General features: G+C 46.9%; 1 protein-coding gene across 1 annotated transcript; it reads right to left on the bottom strand.

Annotated features, from left to right (window-relative positions):
- Positions 1 to 18,975: 18,975 nt before the first annotated feature.
- neflb (neurofilament light chain b) lies at positions 18,976 to 23,170 on the bottom strand. The gene is made up of 4 exons (XM_072553931.1): positions 22,103 to 23,170; positions 21,709 to 21,833; positions 20,567 to 20,829; positions 18,976 to 19,601 (listed from the first exon to the last, which is right to left on the bottom strand). Exons 1-4 carry the CDS (start codon positions 23,126 to 23,128, stop codon positions 19,390 to 19,392), a joined length of 1,626 nt encoding a protein of 541 aa, XP_072410032.1. The 5' UTR covers positions 23,129 to 23,170; the 3' UTR covers positions 18,976 to 19,389.
- Positions 23,171 to 23,544: the final 374 nt, after the last annotated feature.

Here is a 23,544-nt window from a genome sequence, read left to right as displayed (position 1 = left end):
GATGAATTGTTTTGACCAGTCTACTCACCTTCTTATATTTGAGGTGACTCCAAATAAAATTTGGGTGCCAAATTTTGAAAATGTCTGCCTGCAAGGTCGGAATTTTCGCCTCTAACACTTGGGTGTGGCCGGAAAGCTTGTGGACATGTGCGTCAAGGTACACTTTTTGTTTTGTTTTCATGTTGGATTAACTGACGTGAATCTGATTCTGTTGGCAATGCCTTACTCAAGGTTTTGTCAGCGGGAGAGAATATCGTTCTAGCTCTAGTTGCCGGTGTGTTTTTTTTTTGGGATGATAAGCAATGAGCGGCATTCCAATATAATAGCAGTTAAAATAATTCAAGTTTCACCTCTCCTCCACCCCGCCTTTTCGGCACAACTTTTGCGACTTCACTTTCCATTAACACTGTGTCGATCAGCAATATATAATGATATGGTGTCGCTACATCAAACTGTGACCTGGAACACATTCCCGAAGCTAGTCACAATTTGTAAAATGGGTCATTGTGAAGTTCTAATTTCCTTCTGGTTGACTCAGATCTTTTGGGTGCAAATGTAATTAAGAATCACGCCCAACTCTCTTTAACAAGTCTGCCAATTCCCGCAGCTCTTTGGTGGGGGTTGGGGGGGGGGGGTGGTTAGTGAGACAGCTAGCGTGAAACTGCAGGCTGTTGATGCAGCAGCAAAACACGAATCGACACAGAATTAACTGCTTCAGGGCCACAACGCCTTACAGAGGTGAGGAGTGGGTATGTAGTCAGTATCGTGTGAGAGAGTTAAATTCGGGTGTGGGTCCTTTATGTTGGTGCTGCACATGTGTGCAGGAGACACACTGGGCTTCAGGCTGACGCAGAGTTTTCTTTGAAGAATGGGCCCTCCCTGTCATTCAAGCCAAAAGCCTCCATGCGACGCGGCGTTTTCAGCACTGCCCCGCGCTGGACAGAGGCGCGGTGTAGGTTCAGCACCACACACGCCTGGACAGCTCCCGTCCCGGGACTCGGGGGCAGGCTCTGACTCAGGAACTGCTTGGGTGGTAAAAACAATGACTGCAGATGCTGGAAAGCAAATACTGGATTAGTGGTGCTGGAAGAGCACAGCAGTTCAGGCAGATTTCGCTCTGCTCGTTGGATGCTGCCTGAACTGCTGTGCTCTTCCAGCACCACTAATCCAGTAACTGCTTGGGTGGGGCGAGGGGGACTTCAAAAGTCGCAGCCCACTCAGGGCCGTGCCACCGCAGTGCAGGACTGGTGCTCCAGCTGGTCTTTTGAAGCCTGGAATCAACCAGTTGAACAAAGCGCCCAGTCACCTTGATCGTTAAACCACTGGGCGGGAGCTCTTCGGAACAGTCAGTTCTTAACGCCACCATCCGGCACCGCTGACCGAGACGAGGAGTCTCACACGAAGAATAGACAGCCTTGACGGGGAGAGCTGAAAGCTTTGCTTCCGGCCTTCAGTGAGTTACATAGGGCCGCGGAACCAGCTGGGCTCGAGTCGAATCACTTCCAGACCCTCCAAAACACCACCGCATCCCACCACCACCACCACCACCACCCAGCCCTCCCCAACACAAACCAGCCAGGAGAATCTATTAGGATTCCCAGCGGCGCTCCTGTCAACTCCGATACATCCGGCCGTGTCCCAGGGGCCACTCAGAAAGGAAAGCTTTCAACTATGATCAAAGCACACTGCTCCAAACCAGAGAGGGTCAAACTACTCAAGAGGAAAGACATTGATGCACCGCACTTCAGCGCTCGCACACTTTCACGGAGGGAGGGGTCGGGGTGGGGTGGGAGGGTGATATACGGCAATTGTGCCAAGGCTCCCAAAGATAATTGCTCTCCCATTGGCACTTATAGGTTCAGAACTGTCGGCTATCGGTTCCCTGCTGTCCCGCAGTGGTGTTCAGTGAAGGGGGGACGCCGAACAATAGATTTCACTGCAGTAGTTGTGCACATTCTCCCCCGTGTCTGCGGTGGGTTTCCTCCCGGTGCTCCGGTTTCCTCTCACAGTCCAAAGATGGACAGGTTAGGCGATTCGGCCGCGCTAACTTGCCCACAGTGCTCAGGGGTGTGTAGGACAGTAGCAATCGTCAGGAGAAATATGGAGCAATTGGGAAGGGGGGGGGGTCTGAGCGGGACACTCTGCGGGGGGTCAGTGTGGACTCGTTGGGCCAAAACGGCCTTTTTTTTCCACACTGTGGTGATTGTATGATTCGAATTAGATCTCTTCCCCACCACCACCCACCACCCTCCCCCCCCCACAACCCCACCCCCCCCCGACTCAGCAACCTCACCTCCCCCATCCCCCCACCCCACCCCACCTCGCCAAACAAGGCTCGTTCTGAGCTGAGGTCGCCAGAGCAGCTCTGATTTCTACCCCGCGCAGACCTGCCGAGCTTTTGCAGCAATTTCTGGGGCTTTCCCTTGGCAGTAACAATTTGGACTTGCTGCTCCGGTATGGAGGAAATTTTCTTTCCCCCCCCCCCCCTAAAACTCCAGCATTTGGAGATCTCACAATCAGTCCGCAGTCCCCAGGCTGCAGAAGTGTAGGTTGGCTGGACTTTGCTCCCCCCTCTGCCCCCGCATTGTCTTCATTTTTGTTGTTGTGGTTGTTGTTTTAATAATCTCACAAACCGGCAGCAATCTGGCCTTTCACCTGTGTTTCTTCGAAGGGAATTTCTCTTTTTTTGAAAAAAATTCATTTACCGCAGCAACATCCCTTCACGACAGCCTCCATCCCACCTCCCCACCCTCCTCCGACGTCACCCTTCAACCCCACCCCCCAACCCCCCCCCCCCCCCCCCCCCAAAACAAGGCGGAGCGCCCACTGGTTGACGGAGTCAGATTGAGATTGGGGACTGCAACCGCAGATTGCGGTGGTTCACGGACTCCCAGCCCAACTGCTTGTTCTGTGGCGCTGTGGAGTCCGTGGGCCATGTGTATATTGAATGTGGGCGTTTGCACTCCCTGTTTAATTTTCTCAAAAACCTTCTCCTCTGTTTCTGGCTGCACTTCAGTCCCACGCTCCTGATCTTCGGGCACCCGGTACGGAGGAGGGAGGGCAGGTCTGAAGACCTCCTCGTGGGTCTGCTCCTGGGCCTGGCCAAACTGGCCATCAACAGGTCCATATTTTGATTTAGTCCCTACCCTCCCCTTCACTGTTTTGATCACACAGCATTGCCCTTTGTGGAAGGCACTGCTTGTCACTGGCCACTGGGGTGTTTTCCTATCTTCCTGGTGGTGGAAACTGAATAAAGATTCGTGCACCTTGTGTCTCTCACTGTGTCTCACACCTGCACACACACACACACACACACCATGGGTGTTGGGAAAAAATAAGCACTAAAAAAAAACCCGCATTCCTCTCCGCACGCCTCGCTGTCTCCTGCCTCTCTGCCGAGCTCCTCCTCCTGGCTGACCGCCCTGCCCTGCCCTGCCCTGCCCCACCAGGCAGCACACTGTGCTGGCAATCGCCCCCTTTTGAGGGGAGAATGTGAGGGGGGGATTGGGTTGGGCGAGGGGAGGTGGAGTAGGTCTGAAGAGGAGGGGGTAGTGGCTGAAGGGGACGCGATCTGTCGAAGTTTGACACAGTCGGAGTGAGACACAAAACAAGAAAGTTCTGTCGGTGCTTGAACTCGACTTGAAGTGGGGCTGGTTACAATTTTCACTTGATTCTGATGGTCCAATGTGGGGGTGGGGTGGGCCCGGGGAGGGCTTCTCTCCATAAACCTCCACACACACAATTATCGTCTGCAGTGTGATAACGGGAAGCGCAGGAGGCGTTGAGGAATGAATTAGTTCTCAGTGACTCTCCCCATGTTGGCTGTGTGCAGTAACTGAGTCAGACAGAACAGACCGAGGCACAAAGCTGCATTCTGTCTCTGTCACTCGATGGACTTTCGCTGGGAGCCGCAGCATTTAAAGGGGCCGCGCCCTCATCCCACTCTCTCTCCGTCTGCGCAGGCGCCCCCAACCCTGACCCAGAATTGGCAGGTTTCTTCCCATCTCCCTGAATTTGGATGTGCTCCCAAACGGGTTCTCTTTCCCTGTCCAATTCCCTGCCCCGCTTTTGGCGGGCGCCTTGTCCCAGTCTGAATCCTGGGGAATGGTCCCGGGCCGTCTCTCTCTGGTCTCTGTGAGTCTAGCAGCAAGTGATAGGGTGGGTTTGTTTTTTTTTTGGGGGGGGGTTAGGGCGGAGAATGGAGGCGGACACAAGGACCCCCCACTCACAGAGAGAGGTGAGCAGGAAGAGGCATTTTCCGGTTGTGGTGACATGCTGCTGGAAGGCTACTTTGACCCGGTCTATTTCCCCTATCGCAGCTGAGTTACAATCGGTAAAAACCCGGGTCCACAAAGGGGTTGCATTGAAAGATTTGAGTGGAGAGTGTGGTGCTGGAAAAGCACAACAGGTCAGGCGGCATCCGAGGTGCAGGAAGATCGACGTTTCGAGAAAAATCCCTTCATCAGGATCCTTCATGAAGATATAATAGGGTCAGGTGAATTGGCCATGCTAAATTGCCCATAGTGTTAGGTGCATTAGTCAGCGGGAAATGTATGAGAATAGGGCTGGGTGGGTTGCTCTACGGAGGGTCGGTGCGGACTTGTTGGGCCGAAGGGCCTGTTTCCACACCGGAGGGAATCTAATCTAATCTAAGGGGCAACTTCTTCACACAGAGAGTTGATAGAATGAGCTGCCAGAGGAAATGGTGGAGGCTGGTCCAATGACAGCTTTCCCCTGCTATCTGAAAGGACAGCGTTCCTATGATAGCGTAAAGTGAAAAAGCATTAATTTATTAATACTGATGAAAGGCAATTGCCCGAAACGTCGATTCTCCTGCTCCTGCATGATCTGCTCAACTCTAATCTCCAGCATCTGAGCTCCCCACTTTTGGCTGGAAAGATCTGAGGGCAACTGAGGCCGAGAGAGCCTGGGAGTTTCTGGGAGGAAGGGCCAGCATTCAGTATCTATTGTGAGTTGTTTCACACGGAAGAAGTGCATCAGATCGTTCACAAAGTTGGGCAGGGAGCCAACGTGACTCAGCAAAATCACAGGGCTGTGTTGGTGAATACGGCTGGGGATGCCAGTTAGAATGTGGGCCGCAGAGATTTCCCTCAGAGCCAGGGTAAGTGACATGGACAGACAGAACGTTCTGTCCGAAAGGTAAAGCGAAAGATATAGCACCGACCTCCCCTTGCAGAGGGGGAGGGAGATGATGAGTTTAACCTGAGGGCCACCACTTCTTCAGGCAAGCTGGTTTATTCACTGTATTAACAACTATACAGTCAAGGAGATGTACAGCATGGAAACACACCCTTCCGACCAACTCACCCATACCAATCAGATATCCTAACTTAATCTAGTTCCCTTTGCCAACACTTGGCCCGTATTCCTATTCATATACCCATATTCATATACCCATCCAGGTACCTTTTAAATGTTGTACGGGTTATTCCCCACTTTCTTTTATTTGCTTTACACCAGTTCACTTTTATGAAAGGCTTACGTCAGTATCTGTTTTTGCCAACTGAAAGAAATCCGAAGACGATTATTGTTTTGATGAGAAAGGATGAAATTTTTCACATATACATTAATGCTTGTTCACTTTCTGCTATTTTGGCTTTGAACGGTTTCACAGGAATGCTCTACTTTCAGATAATGGGGAAAAACCTATAACTGTACCAGCCTCCACCACATCCTCTGTCAGCTCATTCCATACACGTACCAGCCTCTGCATGAAAAAGTTGCCCCTTAGGTCTCTTTAAAATCTTTTCCCTCTCACCCGAAATCTATGCCCTCCAGTTCTGGGAACTCTCACCCCAGGGAAAAGACTTCGTCTATTTACCCTATCCATGCCCCTCATGATTTTATAAACCTCTATAAGGTCACCCCTCAGCCTCCGACACTCCAGGGAAAACAGCCCTAGCCTGTTCAGCCTCTCCCTCTCGTACAAACCCTCCAACCCTGTTTGTGCGATTTGAACCCACGCTGTGACATCACTGAATGGCCCAGCTAAAGCTACCCATCATTCTGGCCTGGATGCTCACAGCATTGACCAGGACTGCCCTTGAATCCCCGTACCCTTGGGGACTCTCCCCACCAGAGCTGAGCAGCCACTGCCTGGGACAGGAGGGTAGGGCTGTTTAAAGGAAAGGGCTGGAAAAGATGAGAAAGTCCCCATCGTGTAAACAGTCTGAACCTGACTGTGAGCTGCTCACAATCACCCCAATCCCACCAGTTTCCTGGTTTGTGGAATTATCTCTGGGGATGGCAGGACAGAATTGGCAATGGGAATGGGCAGATTGCACCACAGCTTTCATCAGTGTTTTTTTTTCACTCAGTCACAGTCATTCAGCGTTGTTAACAATTGCTCCCATTCCCTCAGCACGAACGCTCCCTTCTCCCATAATGAACAGGATCTGATTATAACCCCGCAGTGTGCAAAAATACAGAGGGGCGGGGGTAGCGGAGTTCATTGCACACCCTTAACATGGAAGCATTTCAGTGCTGTGCTGTGCTTGGATGCATTTTTGAATCATTCAGATAAACGAGATCGGAGGCCAGGGTCAAAGCAGTATAACAATTACCCTTTCAAAAAATATACATCCTTACACATATACTGATTACTCACTGCATTCACAATCATTCTAGCCCCTTCAGAAGGCAGGTACACACACACTGATAATGCTGTGACTTTAAAAAGGTTGTTTTGTCCTTGACTAATTTAACAATTGAAATGGAGTGACCAGTTCTCCCAGTTCAGGTTTTCTCCAGTGAATCCAGAAGAGTTGCAAACTTCGGTAAAAGATCCTTCTGATTGTCTCTGAAATCTCTCTCTGGATGTTGTTCCCTCCTGCCTAGAAGAATCTATGTTTGAATTTAGTCTTTTGCGAAGTGGTGTTACTGTAATGGAACAGTCAACAAGTAGTTCTTGTACCAGGTTGGGTAAGTTTCCTATCATTAAGTTATTTTAAATTCTGCTTTCTTTAGTTCATCTTTCAATAAATTCTGTTTTGCTTAAACTCGAGTGATCGGACCAGCTGCATCACACACCTCACACCTGCCTTCAATATAAGAAAAAGTTATGGTCTAAATGACCCTCTTGAAATATGCTGCGGGGATTCTGGGCTGGTTCATAACACACACGGACACACGCACCCCTGTAGGATGGTAAAAACCTGTCCTTTTGCAGAGTTCATGCATGGCTTCTTCATTGCTTCATAAACAAACAAGACACTGAGAATTGAAATATAGCCCCTCATCATCTGTGAGGTCACTGAAAGGGGGAGTCTGGCTACAAGAATTTTCCATCTCAAGCCATCAGGGGTTCAGCTGACTCCATAGTTAACTTCATCGTGTAAAGGGATATTTGTATTGGAGAATGACAGGTACAAATGCACTCAGTAGTTTGAACAAAGGACTTCTAAGTAAGTGACAGAGAAAGAGAGAGCAAAGACAGGGAGCTCGCATTGATTTGAGAAAACTCGAGGGACTAATTGCCTCCAAGCAAAGCTTGAAAGATCAGAAAGCATTAAAATTGGGGCTTTCAACATGTAAGCAGTCTGTGCAGATGAAAACAAAATGTAAGCAATGCATTTGACAGGGTAGATGCTGTGAAGATATCCCTACATGTGGACAGACCAAATGTAATACCTATAAATATCAGGTTGTCTTCAACAAATCCAATTGGGAATCCAGGAGCAACCTCCTTTCCCAGACACAAGGGAGAAAAGAAAGTAACACAGGTGATATGATGAAGGAGGGAAGCATTAAGTTGGAAGTGAAAGCACTTTTGGATGTAAGAAATAGAGCCACACAGCATGGAAGAGACCCTTTGACCCAATGAATCTGCACTGATGTCTATACACAAATCCCACTTAGTTGCAATCTGCCAGAGAGATGAAAATGTGGAACCTACACCCACAGCTAGATGCAAACAAAAAGGAGAAAGGATAAAAGGGTGCATTGATTGTGTTCATTGACAAAGTGTTGGAACATTGACTTGTTGTGCCAGATGGCTTGTTTCTGAGCTGCACATCTCAGTAATCTGATGTACTACTTGTATGTCAGCTCACATTCCTTTCACACAAAAAGGAGCAGCTGTCAGAAGAACAAAGAGATGCTGAGATCACAACTGCTTATCCACCACTTCGGTGTCTGCTGGCTCTGACAGTAAAGTTAACTGCTTGGGAGGAGAAGGTGGTGTGTATGAAGGAATAGAGCTGCGTCCTTACCAGCAACACACTGAACAAGATACATTGATATAAATATAACATAAATATAAATATTTATATATGGATATTATATTGTATTATGTACTTATGATTTATAGATGATATGATATTATATACAAATGCTCTAAGTGAGACTTGTTGCCAAATCTATTAACGTGTTTGATAATTTGAAACAGCATTTTACAGTTTCTGTGTTGGTACATGAGCCAATCAAATCGATGGCACAGTGCTTAGCATTGCTGCCTTACAGCACAAGGGTCCCAGGTTTGATTCCAGCTTGGGTGACTGTTTGTGTGGAGTTTGCACATTCTCCTTGTGTCTGCGTGGGTTTTCTCCCACAGTCCAAAAGATGTGCAAGTTTGATGAATTGGCCAAGCTAAATTGCCCATAGGATTAGGTGCATTAGTCAGAGAAAAATGAGTCTGGGTGGGTTACTCTTTGGAAGGTTTGAAGGGCTGGAGGGTCTGTTTCCACACTGTAGATAATCTAATCTAATCTTTTCGACTGTACTTCATCTCATCCTAATTATTGCTGTGTTTAAATAAACACCATGATTTATTTTCTACTCTGAATGTAACAAACTGTTCCACAGTGTTTCACAAGGGTCTTATCCAATAAAGTGTGTCACTTCACCAGATAAAAAGTGACATTTGGACAAATGATGAGAAGTTTGGTGAAAGAGAAGGCTTCATCAAACTCTTTAAAGATGGAAAAATGTATGTGGACACAATGAATTTAGGAGAGGGTTACTTATAGGGAACTAGTTTTAGGCATAACAAAATGATGGCATGACTTCCAATGGTGGTGAAATGGACACTGGGAAGGCACAAGAGGCTTGAGTTGGGCAAACCAGAATTCTGAGACAGTAGGTGACTGAAAGAGGTTGCAGAGATAGAGAGAAGGTGAGGCATTGAAGGGATTTGAGCACAGAGATGTGAGTTTAGAAATCCAAATATTGCTGGAGTAGGGGGTAAATGTCATTCAGTGAGCCCAGGCATGAAGTTCAGAGTTTAATCTCACAGATAATCATGACTTATAAATAATGGTCTTGTAAATACTTGCTTTCCAATCACCACTTGCAAAACACTATTTGACCTGTATTAGGTATCATGAAAAAAAATAGTGTTGAACTTGTTGAATTAAGATCCATTAAAATAATTGTTATGGACCAGGCCAGAGCCCCTCAAAACATTTCAAGAAAGTAACCTGGACCGAACTTTGCTAGTTGTTTTTAGCAGCAAGGATTCTGGGTAATCCAAGATGGAGGACGGGAAATATTTCTGGCTGTCAGAGCTGCTCCTTTTTTAGGTGCTGGAGGTGACTTCCTCAAATTACAGGAGCAGCAATTACTGTTTCATATGCTGTTGCACTGTTTTGGAACTTTGGAAAAAATAAGTCAAACAACAGCAGTTTTAAAAGGGAGAAGAACAGACAAAGGAAGCACATGGTGAGGACAATGCAGGAGAGAGAGAGAGAGAGAGAAAAAGAGAGAGAACCTGCACGGTTACTGCCTTTGCTGTTTGAATTCGTGTATCATTGAACATCGGAGTGCATCTGGGAAAACTAACAAACAGTGAAATTCACAACTAATCTTGGAGGAACTGTTGGGTGAAGTTCACAGCACAGAATCAGATAAGTTAATTGTTGTGTTAAGTGTGGCCTACAGAGAGTCTGCAGTAGTGAGTAGAGTGAGCTCTTTCTTGATTATATGTTTTTGGAGATATGTCTCTTGATTAAACTTAAAATATAAGCCATAACTATTAATTTAACCACGGGCAGTGTTTGTAGAGGAATAAGACGGTGTTATTTTCTGGGTCTGTAGATTGTGAAGGAGCAAAAATGACCTTTGCAGTGATATGTACTTCTTGTCAGATGTGGGAGTTTAAAGAGAGTTTAAGGGTTACTGCAGATTATATCTGCCATAAATGCTGTTGGATGCGAATCTTATCAGATCGAGTGGATCGGTTGGAGAGACAGATAGAAGCGATGAGGAATTTGCAACAGCAACAGTATGTGTTGGATGGCAGTTATAGGAAGGGGAGAAAGTCTTAGATACAGTCACATAGATGGGTTAACTCCAAGAACAGTAAGAGAAGTAGGCACCTAGTGCAGGAGTCTTTTGTGGATATAACCATTTCAAACAGAAATGCTGTTTTGGAAAATGTAGGGGGTGATGGATTCTCAGGGGAACGTAGCACAAACAGCCAAGTTTCTGGTATTGAAACCATCTCTAATGTAATGAGGGGTACATCGGGTTCCAAGAGATCAATTGTGTTCGGGGATTCTCTAGTTCAAGGTACAGACAGACGTTTCTGTGGCCAACAGCAAAAAAGCAGAATGGTGTGTTGCTTCCCTCGTGCCAGGATCAAGGATGTCTCAGAGAGGGTGCAGAATGTTCTAATGGGGGAGAGGGGCCAGCAGGAGGTAATTGTCCACATTGGAGCCAAAGACACAATCGGTGCACTAGTCTTAGCCCAGAATGGGTTCCTGATGTCGATACCATTTTTCTTTGTCCAGATAGTGGTGGGGTGCTTATGTTTGGGATAATGGTACATGAACAGGGTGAGAAAAGTAAATGTCTAATCAGGACACTAAAGAGTTAAGAAAAACAAGATCACCAGAAACAGACAAAGCACAGTTTCACAGAACTGAAACCAATTCCTCTGTCAGGGGCCAGTCCAAACCCCCTCAAAATAAATGATGAAGATAGTCTTGATCCTAACTTCATCTTATTTTAAAGGTAAGTGTAAGACATTGCATTCCAGATGCAATTCGGGAAAAAACAATTTGATACACTTTATTTTATACTCTGGTTAAAATACAGACAAAATAAAAATAAACAAATAAAATTGCCTTAACTGTAGCCATCAAAATGCTTAACAAAATAATAGATATATTAACGACTACTAGTTAACTGTTCCAATATGGTAATTTTCCACAAACACACCCTTGGCAAAGGCATGTTCAGTAAAATAGACTGTCTCACATACAATTCTAGCAGGAGGAGGACACACCCCAGTTTTTAGTTGCGGAAGATGAATAAGAGCTTCCGCAATTCAAATGGGATACATTACAAATATAGAACATGGAACAATACAGCGCAGAACAGGCCCTTTGGCCCTCAATGTTGCGCCGACCTTTGAACTATTCTCAGCTCGTCCCCCTACACTATCCCAAAATCATCCATGTGCTTATCTAAGGATTGTGTAAATCTCCCTAATGTGGCTGAGCTGACTACATTAGCAGGTAGGGCATTCCACGCCCTTACCACTCTCTATGTAAAGGACCTGCCTCTGGCATCTGTCTTAAATCTACCACCCCTCAATTTGTAGTTATGCCCCCTCGTACAAGCTGACATCATCATCCTAGGAAAAAAGACTTTCTCTGTCTACCCTATCTAATCCTCTGATCATCTTGTATGTCTCTATCAAATCCCCTCTTAGCCTTCTTCTTCCCAATGAGAACAGGTTCAAGTCTCTCAGCCTTTTCTCATAAGACCTTCCCTCCAGACCAGACAACATCCTGGTAAATCTCCTCTGCACCTTTTCCAATGCTTCCACATCCTTCCCGAAATATGGAGACCAGAACTGTACACAATATTCCAAGTGTGGCCGCACCAGCATTTTGTATAGTTGCAGCATGATGTTGCAGCTCCGGAACTCAATCCCTCTATGAATGAAACCTAACACACCGTATGCCTTCTTAACAGCACTGTCCACCTGGGTGGCAACTTTCAGGGATCTGTGCACATAGACTCCAAGATCGCTCTGCACATCCACACTACCAAGAATCTTTCCATTGACCCAGTACTCTGCCTTCCTGTTATTCTTCCCAAAGTGCATCACCTCACATTTAGCTGTGTTGAACTCCATTTGCCATCTCTCAGCCCAATTCTGCAGTTTATCCAAGTCCCCCTGCAACCTGTAACATTCTTCCACACTGCCTACTACTCCATCGACTTTAGTGCTGTCTGCAAATTTACTAATCCATCCACCTCGGCCTGCGTCTAAGTCATTTATAAAAATGACAAACAGAAGTGGTACCAAAACAGATCCTTGTGGCACACCACTAGTAATCGGACTCCAGGCTGAAGATCTTTCATCAACCACCATTCGCTGTCTTCTTACAGAAAGTCAGTTTCTAATCCAAACTGCTAAATCACCGTCAATTCCATGCCTCTGCATTTTCTCCAACAGTCTACCGTGTGGAACCTTATCAAAGGCTTTACTGAAGTTCTCATCTACATGCTTGGTCACCTTCTCAAAATAATCAATGAGGTTTATGAGACACAACCTCCCTTTGACGAAACCATGTTGACTATCTGAAATCAAATTGTTGCTTGCTAGATGATTACAAATCTTATCTCTTATAATCCTTTCCAAAACCTTTCCTACAGCAGAAGTAAGGCCCACTGGTCTATAATGACCTGGGTCATCTCTACTGCCCTTCATGAACAAGGGCACAACATTTGCAATCCTCCAGTCCTCTGGTACCAAATCTGTGGACAATGACGACTCAAATATCAAAGCCAAAGGCTCTGCTGTTTCATCCCTAGCTTCCCAGGGAATCCTTGGATAAATCCCATCCAGCCCAGAGGACTTGTCTACATTCACTCCTTCTAGAATTGGTAACATCTGTGCATAACTAACCTCGATCCTTTCTTGTCTAATATCTCATACCTCATTCTTCTCCTGTACAATATTCTCCTTTTCCTGAGTGAAAACTGTGAGAAATGTTCATTTAGCACCTCTCCGATCTCAACTTCCCACTTCTGTCTTTGATTGGCCCTATTCCTATTATAGTTATCCTTTTATTCCTCACATACCTATAGAAAGCTTTAGGGTTCTCCTTCATTCTATTTGCTAAAGACTGCTCGTGTCCTCTCTTTGCTCTTCTTAACTCTCTCTTTAAATCCTTCCTCGCTGATCTGTAACTCTCCATCACCTCATCTGAACCATCTTGCCTCATCAACACATAAGCCTCCTTCTTCTGCTTAACAACAGATGCAATTTCTGTAGTAAACCACGGTTCCCTTACCTTATCACTTCCTCCCTGCCTGACAGGGACATACCGATCAAGGACACGCAACGTCTGTTCCTTAAACCAGCTCCACATTTCCATTGTCTGCATCCCCTGCATTTTGCTGCCCCATTCTATACATCCTAATTCTTGCCTAATTGCATTATAATTGCCCTTGCCCCATCGATAAGTCTTGGCCTGTGGCATGTACCTATCCTTTTCCATCGCTAAAATAAACGTAACTGAATTATGGTCACTCTCTCCAAAGTGCTCAACTACAACTAAATTAAACACCTGGCCTGGTTCATTACCAAGCACCAGATCCAGTGTGGCCTCCCCTCTTGTCGGCCCTTCGACATACTGTGTCAGGAAACCCTCCTGTATACAGTGGACAAAAACTGATCCATCCAATGTACTAGAGTTATAGCATTTCCAGTCAACGTTGGGAAAGTTAAAGTCCCCCATAATGACCACCCTGTTCCTTTCACTCCTACCCAGAATAATTTTGCTAATCCTCTCTTCCACCTCCCTGGAACTCTGCGGAGGCCTATAAAAATCTCCAAGCAGTGTGACCTCTCCTCTCCTGTTTCTGATCTCAGCCCACACGACCTCAGTAGACGAGTCCTCATCAAATGTTTTCTCAGCCACCATTATACTATCCTTGACCAACAAGGCCATGCTCCCCCCCCCAACTCTTTTACCACTTTGCCTGTTCTTAATGAAAGATCTAAACCCTGGAACCTGCAACATCTATTCCTCACCCTGCTCTATCCATGTCTCTGAAATGGCCACAACATCGAAGTCCCAGGTACCTATCCATGCTGCAAGCTCACCTACCTGACTTCAGATACTCCTGGAATTGAAGTAGACACACTTCAAACCACGTCACTGTCTGCCAGCACATTCCTGTGACCCTGAAATCCTGTCCCTGTCCTCCCTACTCTCATCCTCCTGTGTAATGCAGCAACACTTCCAGTTCCCATCCCCCTACTGAGCTAATTTAAACCTACCCGAATAGCACCAGCAAATTTCCCACCCCTCTGGCTCAAGTGAAGACCATCCTGTTTGTACAGGTCCCACCTTCCCCAGAATGAGCCCCAATTATCCAAGAACCTGAAACCCTCCCTCCTGCACCATCCTTGCAGCCACATGTTCAGCTGATATCTCTCCCTATTCCTTGCCTCACTATCACGTGGCACGGGTAACAAACCAGAGATAACAACTCTGTTTGTTCTCACTCTCAGCTTCTACCCTAACTCCCTGAAATCCTGCCTTATATCCCTATCCATTGTTCTACCTATGTCGTTGGTACCTACATGGACAGCGACTTGAGGCTGGTCACCCTCTCCCTTCAGGACCTCAAAGATATGATCTGAGGCATCATGGACCCTGGTACCTGGGAGGGAACACACCAACCATGAGTCTTGTTCGTTCCCAACAAACCTTCTACCTGAGCCTCTAACTATCAAGTCCCCAATGACTAACATGCTCCTCCTTTCCCTCCTTCCCTTCTGTGCAACAGGGACAGGCTCTGTGCCAGAGACCTGGGTCCCACTGCATACCCCTGGTAAGTCGTCCCCCTCAACAGTATCCAAAACGCTATACATGTTTTTCAGGGGACCAACCACAGGGGATCCCTCCACTGACTGTTTTCTCCCCCTTCAAACAGTCACCCAGCTTTCTTCATGCCTCAGAGTAACTACTTCCCTGTAACTCCTATCTATCACAGCCTCTGCCTCCTGAATGATCCAAAGTTCATCCAGCTCCCACACCAGTTCCCTAACACGGTCTTGGAAGAGCGAGAGTTGGGTGCACTTCCTGCAGATGTACTCGGATGGGACACTAATTGCATTCCTCACCTCAAACATCATGCAGGAGGAACATTGCTCTCCCTGCACTGCCATCCCTGCTAGTCCCCTAGTCACAAAGTCAAAAAGAAGAGGCGCTTACCTGATGTGTCCCTGGTTTTTAAGGTTAGAGGAGGTGGTTGGGTGGGAGGCTCTACAAAGGGCCATTCTGCCCTAAATCAGCACTAAACCTGCTTCTCGACCCCAGCTACTGCATAATGCTAAAACTAAAACACTGAGTCTGTGGGATCTTTATCCCAGGCTGCTTCTTTTGTTCCAACTTAAAATAAAAGGCTGTACTAGCTGTTTACTTTACTGTCTTTGAGCAGACTGCTTGACACCTCTGTCTCAACCTTTCTTCATCTGAAAAGAGCAAAATACATCTCATAAAGCTGTAGTATCATCACTCCTCAGATAAATGAGATTGCATATTGCAGTAAAACAGATCTGAACAGCTGGCCAACACAAGGTGTCTTCCAACAAGGCGATTGCTTTATCTTATTGCTAGTATTCCATGAAAACAGTGATACTGAAGTAGGTTTAGTGCTGATTTGGGGCGGCATGTTTGTAATGTATCTCATTTGAATTGTCCTTCAGTTAGACAAAGAATTGATGACACCATATTTGGAGTCTTATTCACGTTGTTGGTCACCTTATTTCACGAAGGTTATCAACGTGTTGAAGGCAGGAGAAGATTTACTGGACTGGCTCAGCTTATTTCTGCTGGCATTTAGAAAAGTGAGAGGTGACGTGATTGAAATGAGGAAAATCCTAACTGGTCTTGTCAGGGTGGACGCAGAGAGGATGTTTCCTCTTGAGGGAGAGTCTAAAACTCGGGCTCACTGTTTGAAAATCAGGGCTCATTGATTTAAAACAGAGATCAGCCAAAATTATTTCTCTGAGAATGTGGTGAGTCTTTGGAAGTCTCTTAAAAGGCAATGGAAGTGAAAATTTTCAGCATATTTAAGGCAGTGTGGATAGACTGTTTTGACCTGAGGGGGTGAAGTTTTATCAGGCGTTGGTGAGAATGTGGATTTGAGGTTACAGTCAGCTCATGTCTGATATTATTGATTCACAGTAAAAGCCTCAAGACACCAAATGGACCAGCTCTGCTCCAGATTCACAGGCTCAGAACCAAATGTTTCACTGTAATTTCAAAGGTTTTTTGATCATTTCAAGATTTGGTCCCAGTGCAACACCTGAATAATCAATCCCAGTTCTTAACTTGCAGGAACTAACAGAATCAAATCTGAATGGGGCAATTAGTTGGGGTTAGCACAATTGCAGATCAAAAATGAAACACATGCAAACTATTCCAAGTATGAACTGGCTTGGCTCTTTTAAATCAGATTAGGTCATGTGGTAAAACAAGATGGCTGACTGGTCATGTTCAAATTCATGAATGACTTGAATGGAAATACATTTGCAATTTGAAAGGAAACACTTTGGAGAAGAAATGATTTGTTCATCCTCAAGCATTGTAAGCTGCTGTTGGAGGACATAAGATTGGTGCACTAAGATTGTTGAAAATTTTGGAATTGGAAAGCTTTTATATTTTGGTTGTGATTGTCAATCAAATGGCAACGAATCACAAAGCAATCAAAAGATTTCCCAGTATGCCTTCACGTGTGCTCCCCAGGTAGGGTGAAGAATTTAAATAGCTCCTTTGCAGTAGTCCTTACTCCTGGGCCTGTGACTAGTTACTGCTTATACTGTGCATCATTAACACTAAAGCTGATCGTGGTGAATTAGCTGAAGAACTGATTTTAAGGGAGAGAAGGTTTTTAAAATCAAATTGAGGTGACCTGGGTCTGCAATTTCAGAAATTAAAACCGTTTACTTTGATATTCAACTCTTGATGGTTAAGGGGAGTCTAATGTTGCATTGACATTAAAAATTAGCAACAATTTTGTTTTGATTTATTGTAGTTACATATTTATAAGTGCAGTGAAAAGCTTTATTTTGGCAGCAGTAAAAGCAAATCACAGCAAACAAGGACATATCGATCATGGGGTGCTTTGACAGAGCTCGGCATGCATGGTTATGACTGGACATGGGGTGCACTAAGCAAGATCAACATTATTTGAAGTTACAGAGGTTCCTGTAGCAGTCTGATAATAACAGGGAAGAAGCTGTTCTTGAACCTCTTGGTTCTACTTGGAGGTTAAAATATTGTACGGAGATATCATCGGGTGCTTTTTGTCTGTATTTTCTCATCGATTTGTTCAGAGTTGTTGCCATACACCACTAGAGTTGGTGAGACTTGAACGCAGGCCCACCTGACTTGAAGAAGAGAATATAGTTACTGCACCACAAAAGCCCTCAAGATGCTTGCAATATGATGACTATGAAAGGGTCATTAGATCGATACAGTTAAGTCCAAAGTAGTGTGTCCATCTCAGGTGATTCAAAAGTGAAATGTAGAAAAGTGTTGTAGAACTCCCAGAAAACTGAAGTTTAAGCGCCAATGTGAATACCTTTGATAATCATGATAGTCATAAAGCAATGCATCAGTAGTGTTGAGGAGAATAAGTTTGTGACAAGATTGAATTAGTAAAGGTAAGCAGTGTGGGTAGACATGGGCGGGTTATTTGCTTGTGTGTTGAGGAACAGGGATGGTACATGTTTATACTTTACAAACACAAGGGGCCAACTTGGATACTGTTGGTGCCTTTCCATGGAATCTATTACTGGTTGGATCAACTTGCTGACTCATGCAGCAGATGTAAAATGACCATTGATGTATGTGTATTTCTGTATATGAGGGGGATGTGAGATGTTCCTCATGAGCATTGTTCTCTTTTGGAAGTCATTTCTCATCAGCTGAAGGCTCCCTTTCCATGAATTGCCTCAGTGATTTTGTCGTTTCTGCAAGCTGAGAGGCTGGGTGAATGTGCTTTTCAGGAGCAATGTGGAGGATGGGGAAAATTGAAATAGGCTTGGGACCTTGTGGTTTCTGGCTATCTTTCTGGTTTTCACATGCTTTTACTATTTCCTAAGGAAGGAAATAAAACAAAACCACCAAAACCATCTGGAGTTCAAGAGTGGCAGATGTGCTGTGGCAATTCGGTCAATTCTGCACAAGAGTGCATTTCTGTAAAACAACATATCTCCAAAAATGAGCTCCAAATAGAAAGTGCTGGAGATCAAATGCAGTTCTAGCTTTGCATTTCCCAACTTATTAATTGATAACTCCCTCTCTCAAATTAAGAGATCTCATGTATTGAGAAGTTCACAAAATTGTTTAAAGGTTGGATTGGAGCTTTGCTCAATGTTACCTTTTTGAGTTTTGATATCTGCCTTGGGATATGGAATCCAAAGTCGAGTCTACTGTAAACTGAGATTATTAAGAATGAGGGGTAAGGAGTGTCATCTCTGAGTGCTGTGCGACCAACTGAAATGAAAGATTGGATATGGATCCCTCAACGTCTGAATCCCCTTTCCTGAGACAGTGCTTTCCACGGCAAATCATTCTGCTTTTTGACTGCATCAGTGAGTGCAGATGCAAACTTCCAAGGGCTGACCCGATCCTCAGCTCGTGTGTTTGGTGCTGAGGTCTTTGTGCTACCGTACATGCAGTTTCCAAACTTGCTCTAAGTTGAATTTAAAAATTTTTTAAAAACTTGAACTGGCCATTGGACCCAACCAGTCTGCATTATTCCCCACATGCATCATCTTGATGACCCATACCAATTACCATGTTGCCAGATCCCTTCAAACCATCCAACCTATTGCCCCTGTTTCAGTCACTGACACTGCAATCTTATTTATGTCCTGTTTCTAAAATGATTCCCCTGGCATCGTTTGAACACAGTTGAGAGAGACTATGGTTATATATATTGAGTGGCTGTGAATGAGTTAATAAATCAGACCAAGTGTTTGCTGAGAGTTGTATTTATTGTTGATTGCACCATCCATTGTGATTGACCCTGTGACAAACTTGTATCATATTGTCCTGCATTACTTTTCTAGATAATTGCACATTGATCCTTGTTTTACAATGACTGCGTAATGATACAATAATATAACAGGTACTTTAGAATTTCTGTACATCACATGGCTTGCATTCCTCAAAGGTTAACCATGCTTACACATCATTAAGTTTGCAATCTGCACAAGCATTTCTTGTTTTTTTTTTCTTAAATTATTTCAGGAGTCAATCTTTACACATAAAGCATAAACTTTCATTGGATCATCTTTGTATTGTATCTTTGGCTCAGATTTGATTGGATGGCTGGAGTTAGTTTACCCACTTTTTGAATTCAATACCTTGTTGACCTTTTTTGGCCTGTCTACTTCTTTTCTGCGCTCTGTTTATCAGCATCATTTCCTTTTTCTTCACTTTCTTCCTGTTTCTCTTCTTCTTCCTCTTCTTTCTTCTCTCCTTCAGCCTCACCTCCTTCCTCGCTTTCCTCCTCCTCATCTTCCTTTTCCTCCTCTTCCTCTCCGTTCTCCTTTGCTTCTGCCTCTTCTCCATTTTCTTCTCCTCCTTCCTCTTCTTCACCTACAAATTCAAAAAAATCAAGAGAGACTTTTGGTGCAAAGCATGTTCCCTCTGAAGATTGCATTGTCTAAATGAAGACTGCATTGCAGACAGAAGATCATGAACACATGAGAGTCAACGTTGGTGCCCAACAACATAAACAGCATCAGACAATATAATTGAAAAAGCTAAGGAATGGTAATGTTCGGCAAAACTTACAGTTTAAATTTGACCTTTGCTTTGTTGTGGACTGGGTTGGGGAGGCGCAACTTTTCACACAGGGTCGTTTGTACATGGAATGAACTGCCAGAGGAAGTGGTAGATGCAGGTACAAGTAGAAGATTTAAAAAAAAATTTTGAACAGGTAAGGTTTAGAGGGATATGGGCCAAATGGAGTCCAGAATCAGAGGGCACAGGTTTAGAGTGAGAGGGGAAAGATATAAAAGAGACCTAAGGGGCAATTTCTTCACACACAGGGTGGTACGGGTATGGAATGAGCTGCCAGAGGATGTGGTGGAGGCTGGTACAATTACAGCATTTAAAAGGCATCAGGATGGGTATATGAATAGGAAGGGTTTGGAGGGATATGGGCTGGGTGCTGGCAGGTGGGACTAGATCGGGTTGTGATATCTGGTCGGCATGGATGGGTTGGACCGAAGGGTCGATTTCCATGCTGTATATCTCTATGACTCTGTGACTGTATCAATGGTTCTTGTTGTGAGATAGATCTCGGCCCTGGAGAGGACTGAACGTAGCCCTGCTCTCTTAGGAGAGACCAATGGGGTATTTCCTTTCATGTCTGCCATAGGACTAGAACGAACCTGAGTTTCACATTTCATTTGAGACCTGGTCCCTGCCCAGTTCTTGCTGTGGGAGTGGCAAACTCCAATGGCCACTTCAAGACCACCCCTTCTGGCTCCCAGTTGTGCCAGTCATTGAGTTGGCACCTGGTTTGGGGAACCGCTGGCCTGGTGAGAGGTTCTTACCTTCCATGTCTTCCGCTTTGTCTGCTGGAGGCTGGAGCTGCGCAGCCAATGAGCGGGTCTGCTGGAGCAGTTCCTCCTCCACCTGGCTGCTGCTGGGATAGGAGCTGTACAGGCCGGCTCTGCTGGACAGGCCGTAGGCGCTACTCTGAAGGGAGTAGCTGGAGCGGCTGTACACCGGGGCGGCAGCAGTCTGAGAGTAGCCGCTGATCATGCTGCCCACGTTGGTGTAGGTGATGCGTGTTTCCTCTCCCTCCAGCAGTTTCCTGAGAGCGGAACAGAAAGGAACAACAACGATAAGAATTTCCCAACCTGCACTGCAGCTCCGAGGTTTTGGCACTTTGTTACCTTTTAATCCTCCGGGCTTTGTGCAAAGATTTGGCCCTGCCTGCCTGTGCCCATGCTTAGTAAGGGGGTCAATCCCTTGCTCTTTCCCAGGAGCCCTGCAATGCAGATTTTATTCTTGTGCGTGAACATCTACATCTGATCTCCTTTTGAGAGTTACGCCAGTGAATGTGCTTTCTACGCAGGGAACACTCGGTGTATTTTGATTGTGGAACTGACCCGTATCCAATGTCTTGTTTTAACTCTGTTCACGGCATTAGCTCTCGCTGTTCACAAACAAAACCCCCCCAAAAGGCACTCCGCAAATCCTGTCCCCTCTGAAACCCAATGCACACTGTTGGGAGAAAGGCCGATACAGGGATCAGTGTTGGGAATGATGGGGAGTGGGGGTGGGGGGTAGTGTGTGACAGGAGAGGTAAACCTGTATCTGACGCATTGAGGCTATCACGTCCTCTTAGCCCCTGTCTTGCACCACCCCCAGCCCATCCCAAACCTCTCCTTCCCGAATGAAATTGTGTCTTTTCAACCTGCGGGTCTGTCCTCTTGTAAAAGCTGAACCAGATACTTGGGCCAGCCCGAGGATTGCAGAAAGACTGCGCCAGACCGGAGTTATACTCCACCCTGTGCCACACCCAACTGGTGCAATGCAGGGCTGGGGGTGGGGAGGAGCCGCTCGCTCACTGGGTGGGTGGGGGGCTCAGCTCTGGAGTGGAAGGGCGCATGACACTCGGTCCGCCCAGGGAGGGAACATTCCCAGCTGTCGGGAGTTTCCAGCGGCCTCTCCCGGTGTCACTCCTTACCTGTACGCCGCGATCTCAATGTCCAGGGCCATCTTCACGTTCAGGAGATCCTGGTATTCTTTCAGGTAGCGACCCATCTCATTCTTGGTGGTTCTCAGCTCATTCTCCAGCTGGCTAATGGCATCCTGTGGGAATGGGATTGGGGGGGAGGGAAATAGAGAGAAAGATGGTCAGTGACCCCACCCCCCTCGGTTCTCAAGATTTCTCGCTGCCTTTTCTCATCCCTTGTAACTCTGCCTCCCCAAAACGCGAAGGTTTCGCCTCTATTGGCGAGGTGCTTGTGTCCTGTCCCCTCCCTCCCTCCCTGACTGTTGTGTGTATCACTCTCTCGGTGAACCTGTGTGTGTGTGTGTGGGTCACCTCCTCCGCCCTCCCAGGCACCCCCTTCCATTACCTGTAGGGCACTGATCTCGCCTCCCTGTTTCTCATCCAGTTCCAGCAGTTGCCTCTCCAGGGCGTCGTTCATTCCCCGAACGCCGTCGATCTCCAGCGTCTTGGCTTTGACCTGGCGCCTGTACTCGATCACCTCGTCCCGGGCTTGCCTGGTCGCGTCGCTGTCCTTGGAGGCGTTCTCGGCCAGCACGGCGAAGCGGGTCTTGTACCAGTCTTCGGCCGACTGCATGTTCTTGGCCGCCACCTTCTCGTACTGGCAGCGGATCTCCCTCAGCGCAGAGGAGAGGTCCGGCTTGCCCATGTCCACTTCCACCGAGACCTGGGCGTACTGCACCTGGGCCTGCAGCTCGGCGATCTCCTCCTCGTGGATCTTCTTCAGGAAGGCGATCTCGTCCATCAGGCTCTCGATCCTCTTGTCCACCTCGGCCCTGGCCAGCGCCGCCTCGTCCGAGCCCTTCCTGGCTTCCATCAGGCGGCCCTCGGCGTCCTCCCGGTTCAGCAGCTCCTCCTCGTAGCGAGCCTGGAGGTTCTTCAGGCTCTCCTCCAGGTGGTCCCTCTCGTTCTGCGCCGCCTGCCTTTCGTGCCGGGCGTCGTCCAGCGCCAGCCTCAGCTCCCGCAGCTCCTGCTCGTAGATGCCCTTGAGGCGGGACGGGCCGCCTTGCTTCTGGCGGAGCAGGGAGAGCTCGGCCTCCAGCACCTTGTTCTGCTGCTCCAGCTCGTGGACCTTCTCGATGAAGTTGGCGAAGCGGTCGTTCAGCTCCTGCAGCTGCGCCTTCTCCTGGGTCCGCACCGCCTTGAACTCGCTGCTCACGGCGCTCGCCTGGCTCAAGTCGAAGGTGTCCAGGGCGGACGAGACGCTGTGGGCCTTGCGAGTGGTGAAGGCCGGGCTGGAGTAAGAGCTGTAGACCGCTTTGACATTGCCTCCGAAGTTGCTCCTGAAGTGCTGGACAGCTCCATAGCTCCTGGGCGCCGCGCTGTCCCCAAAGCGCCTCTTGTGGAAGTAAGACTCGTAGCTCGCGGTGCTCATGGTTCCTGCTGGTGCTGTCCGCTTCGGGTGTGCTCCGAGAGAGCTGCACGCCCCCCTTTTATACCAGACCCAAACCCTCCCCCCTCCCCTCCCAGCGCTCTGACGATCCTCCCCTCCCCCTCCCGATGCCGCAATCCCTCCTCCCAAATCTGGCCACCTCCACCCCCCCCCACACTGTGCCTGGGCAGACGCAGCCAGCTCAGCTTATCCCCAGACAGTCAGACAGTCTTCCACACACACAGGAGGAAGAGGCCCTTCCGTCCGTCGGATCCCTACCCCACCTACCAATTCTCATAAAAGCAAATTACTGCGGATGCTGGAATCTGAAACCAAAAGAGAAAATGCTGGAAAATCTCAGCAGGTCTGGCAGCATCTGTGAGGAGAGAAAAGAGCTGACCCTTTGTCAAAGCTAAAAA

The sequence above is a fragment of the Chiloscyllium punctatum genome, chromosome 35 (assembly GCF_047496795.1).
Source record: "Chiloscyllium punctatum isolate Juve2018m chromosome 35, sChiPun1.3, whole genome shotgun sequence".
Classification (NCBI taxonomy): domain Eukaryota; kingdom Metazoa; phylum Chordata; class Chondrichthyes; order Orectolobiformes; family Hemiscylliidae; genus Chiloscyllium; species Chiloscyllium punctatum.
This window is presented reverse-complemented; position numbering and strand designations above follow the sequence as displayed.

Excerpts from the sequence above, each read along its gene's own strand:
- neflb (XM_072553931.1), bottom strand. The coding sequence starts at position 23,128 with ATGAGCACCGCGAGCTACGAGTCTTACTTCCACAAGAGGCGCTTTGGG. Across the intron at positions 20,830-21,708 it reads ATTGAGATCGCGGCGTACAG|GAAACTGCTGGAGGGAGAGG; the intron begins GTAAGGAGTGAC and ends TTCCGCTCTCAG. Across the intron at positions 19,602-20,566 it reads CAAAGCGGAAGACATGGAAG|GTGAAGAAGAGGAAGGAGGA; the intron begins GTAAGAACCTCT and ends TTGAATTTGTAG.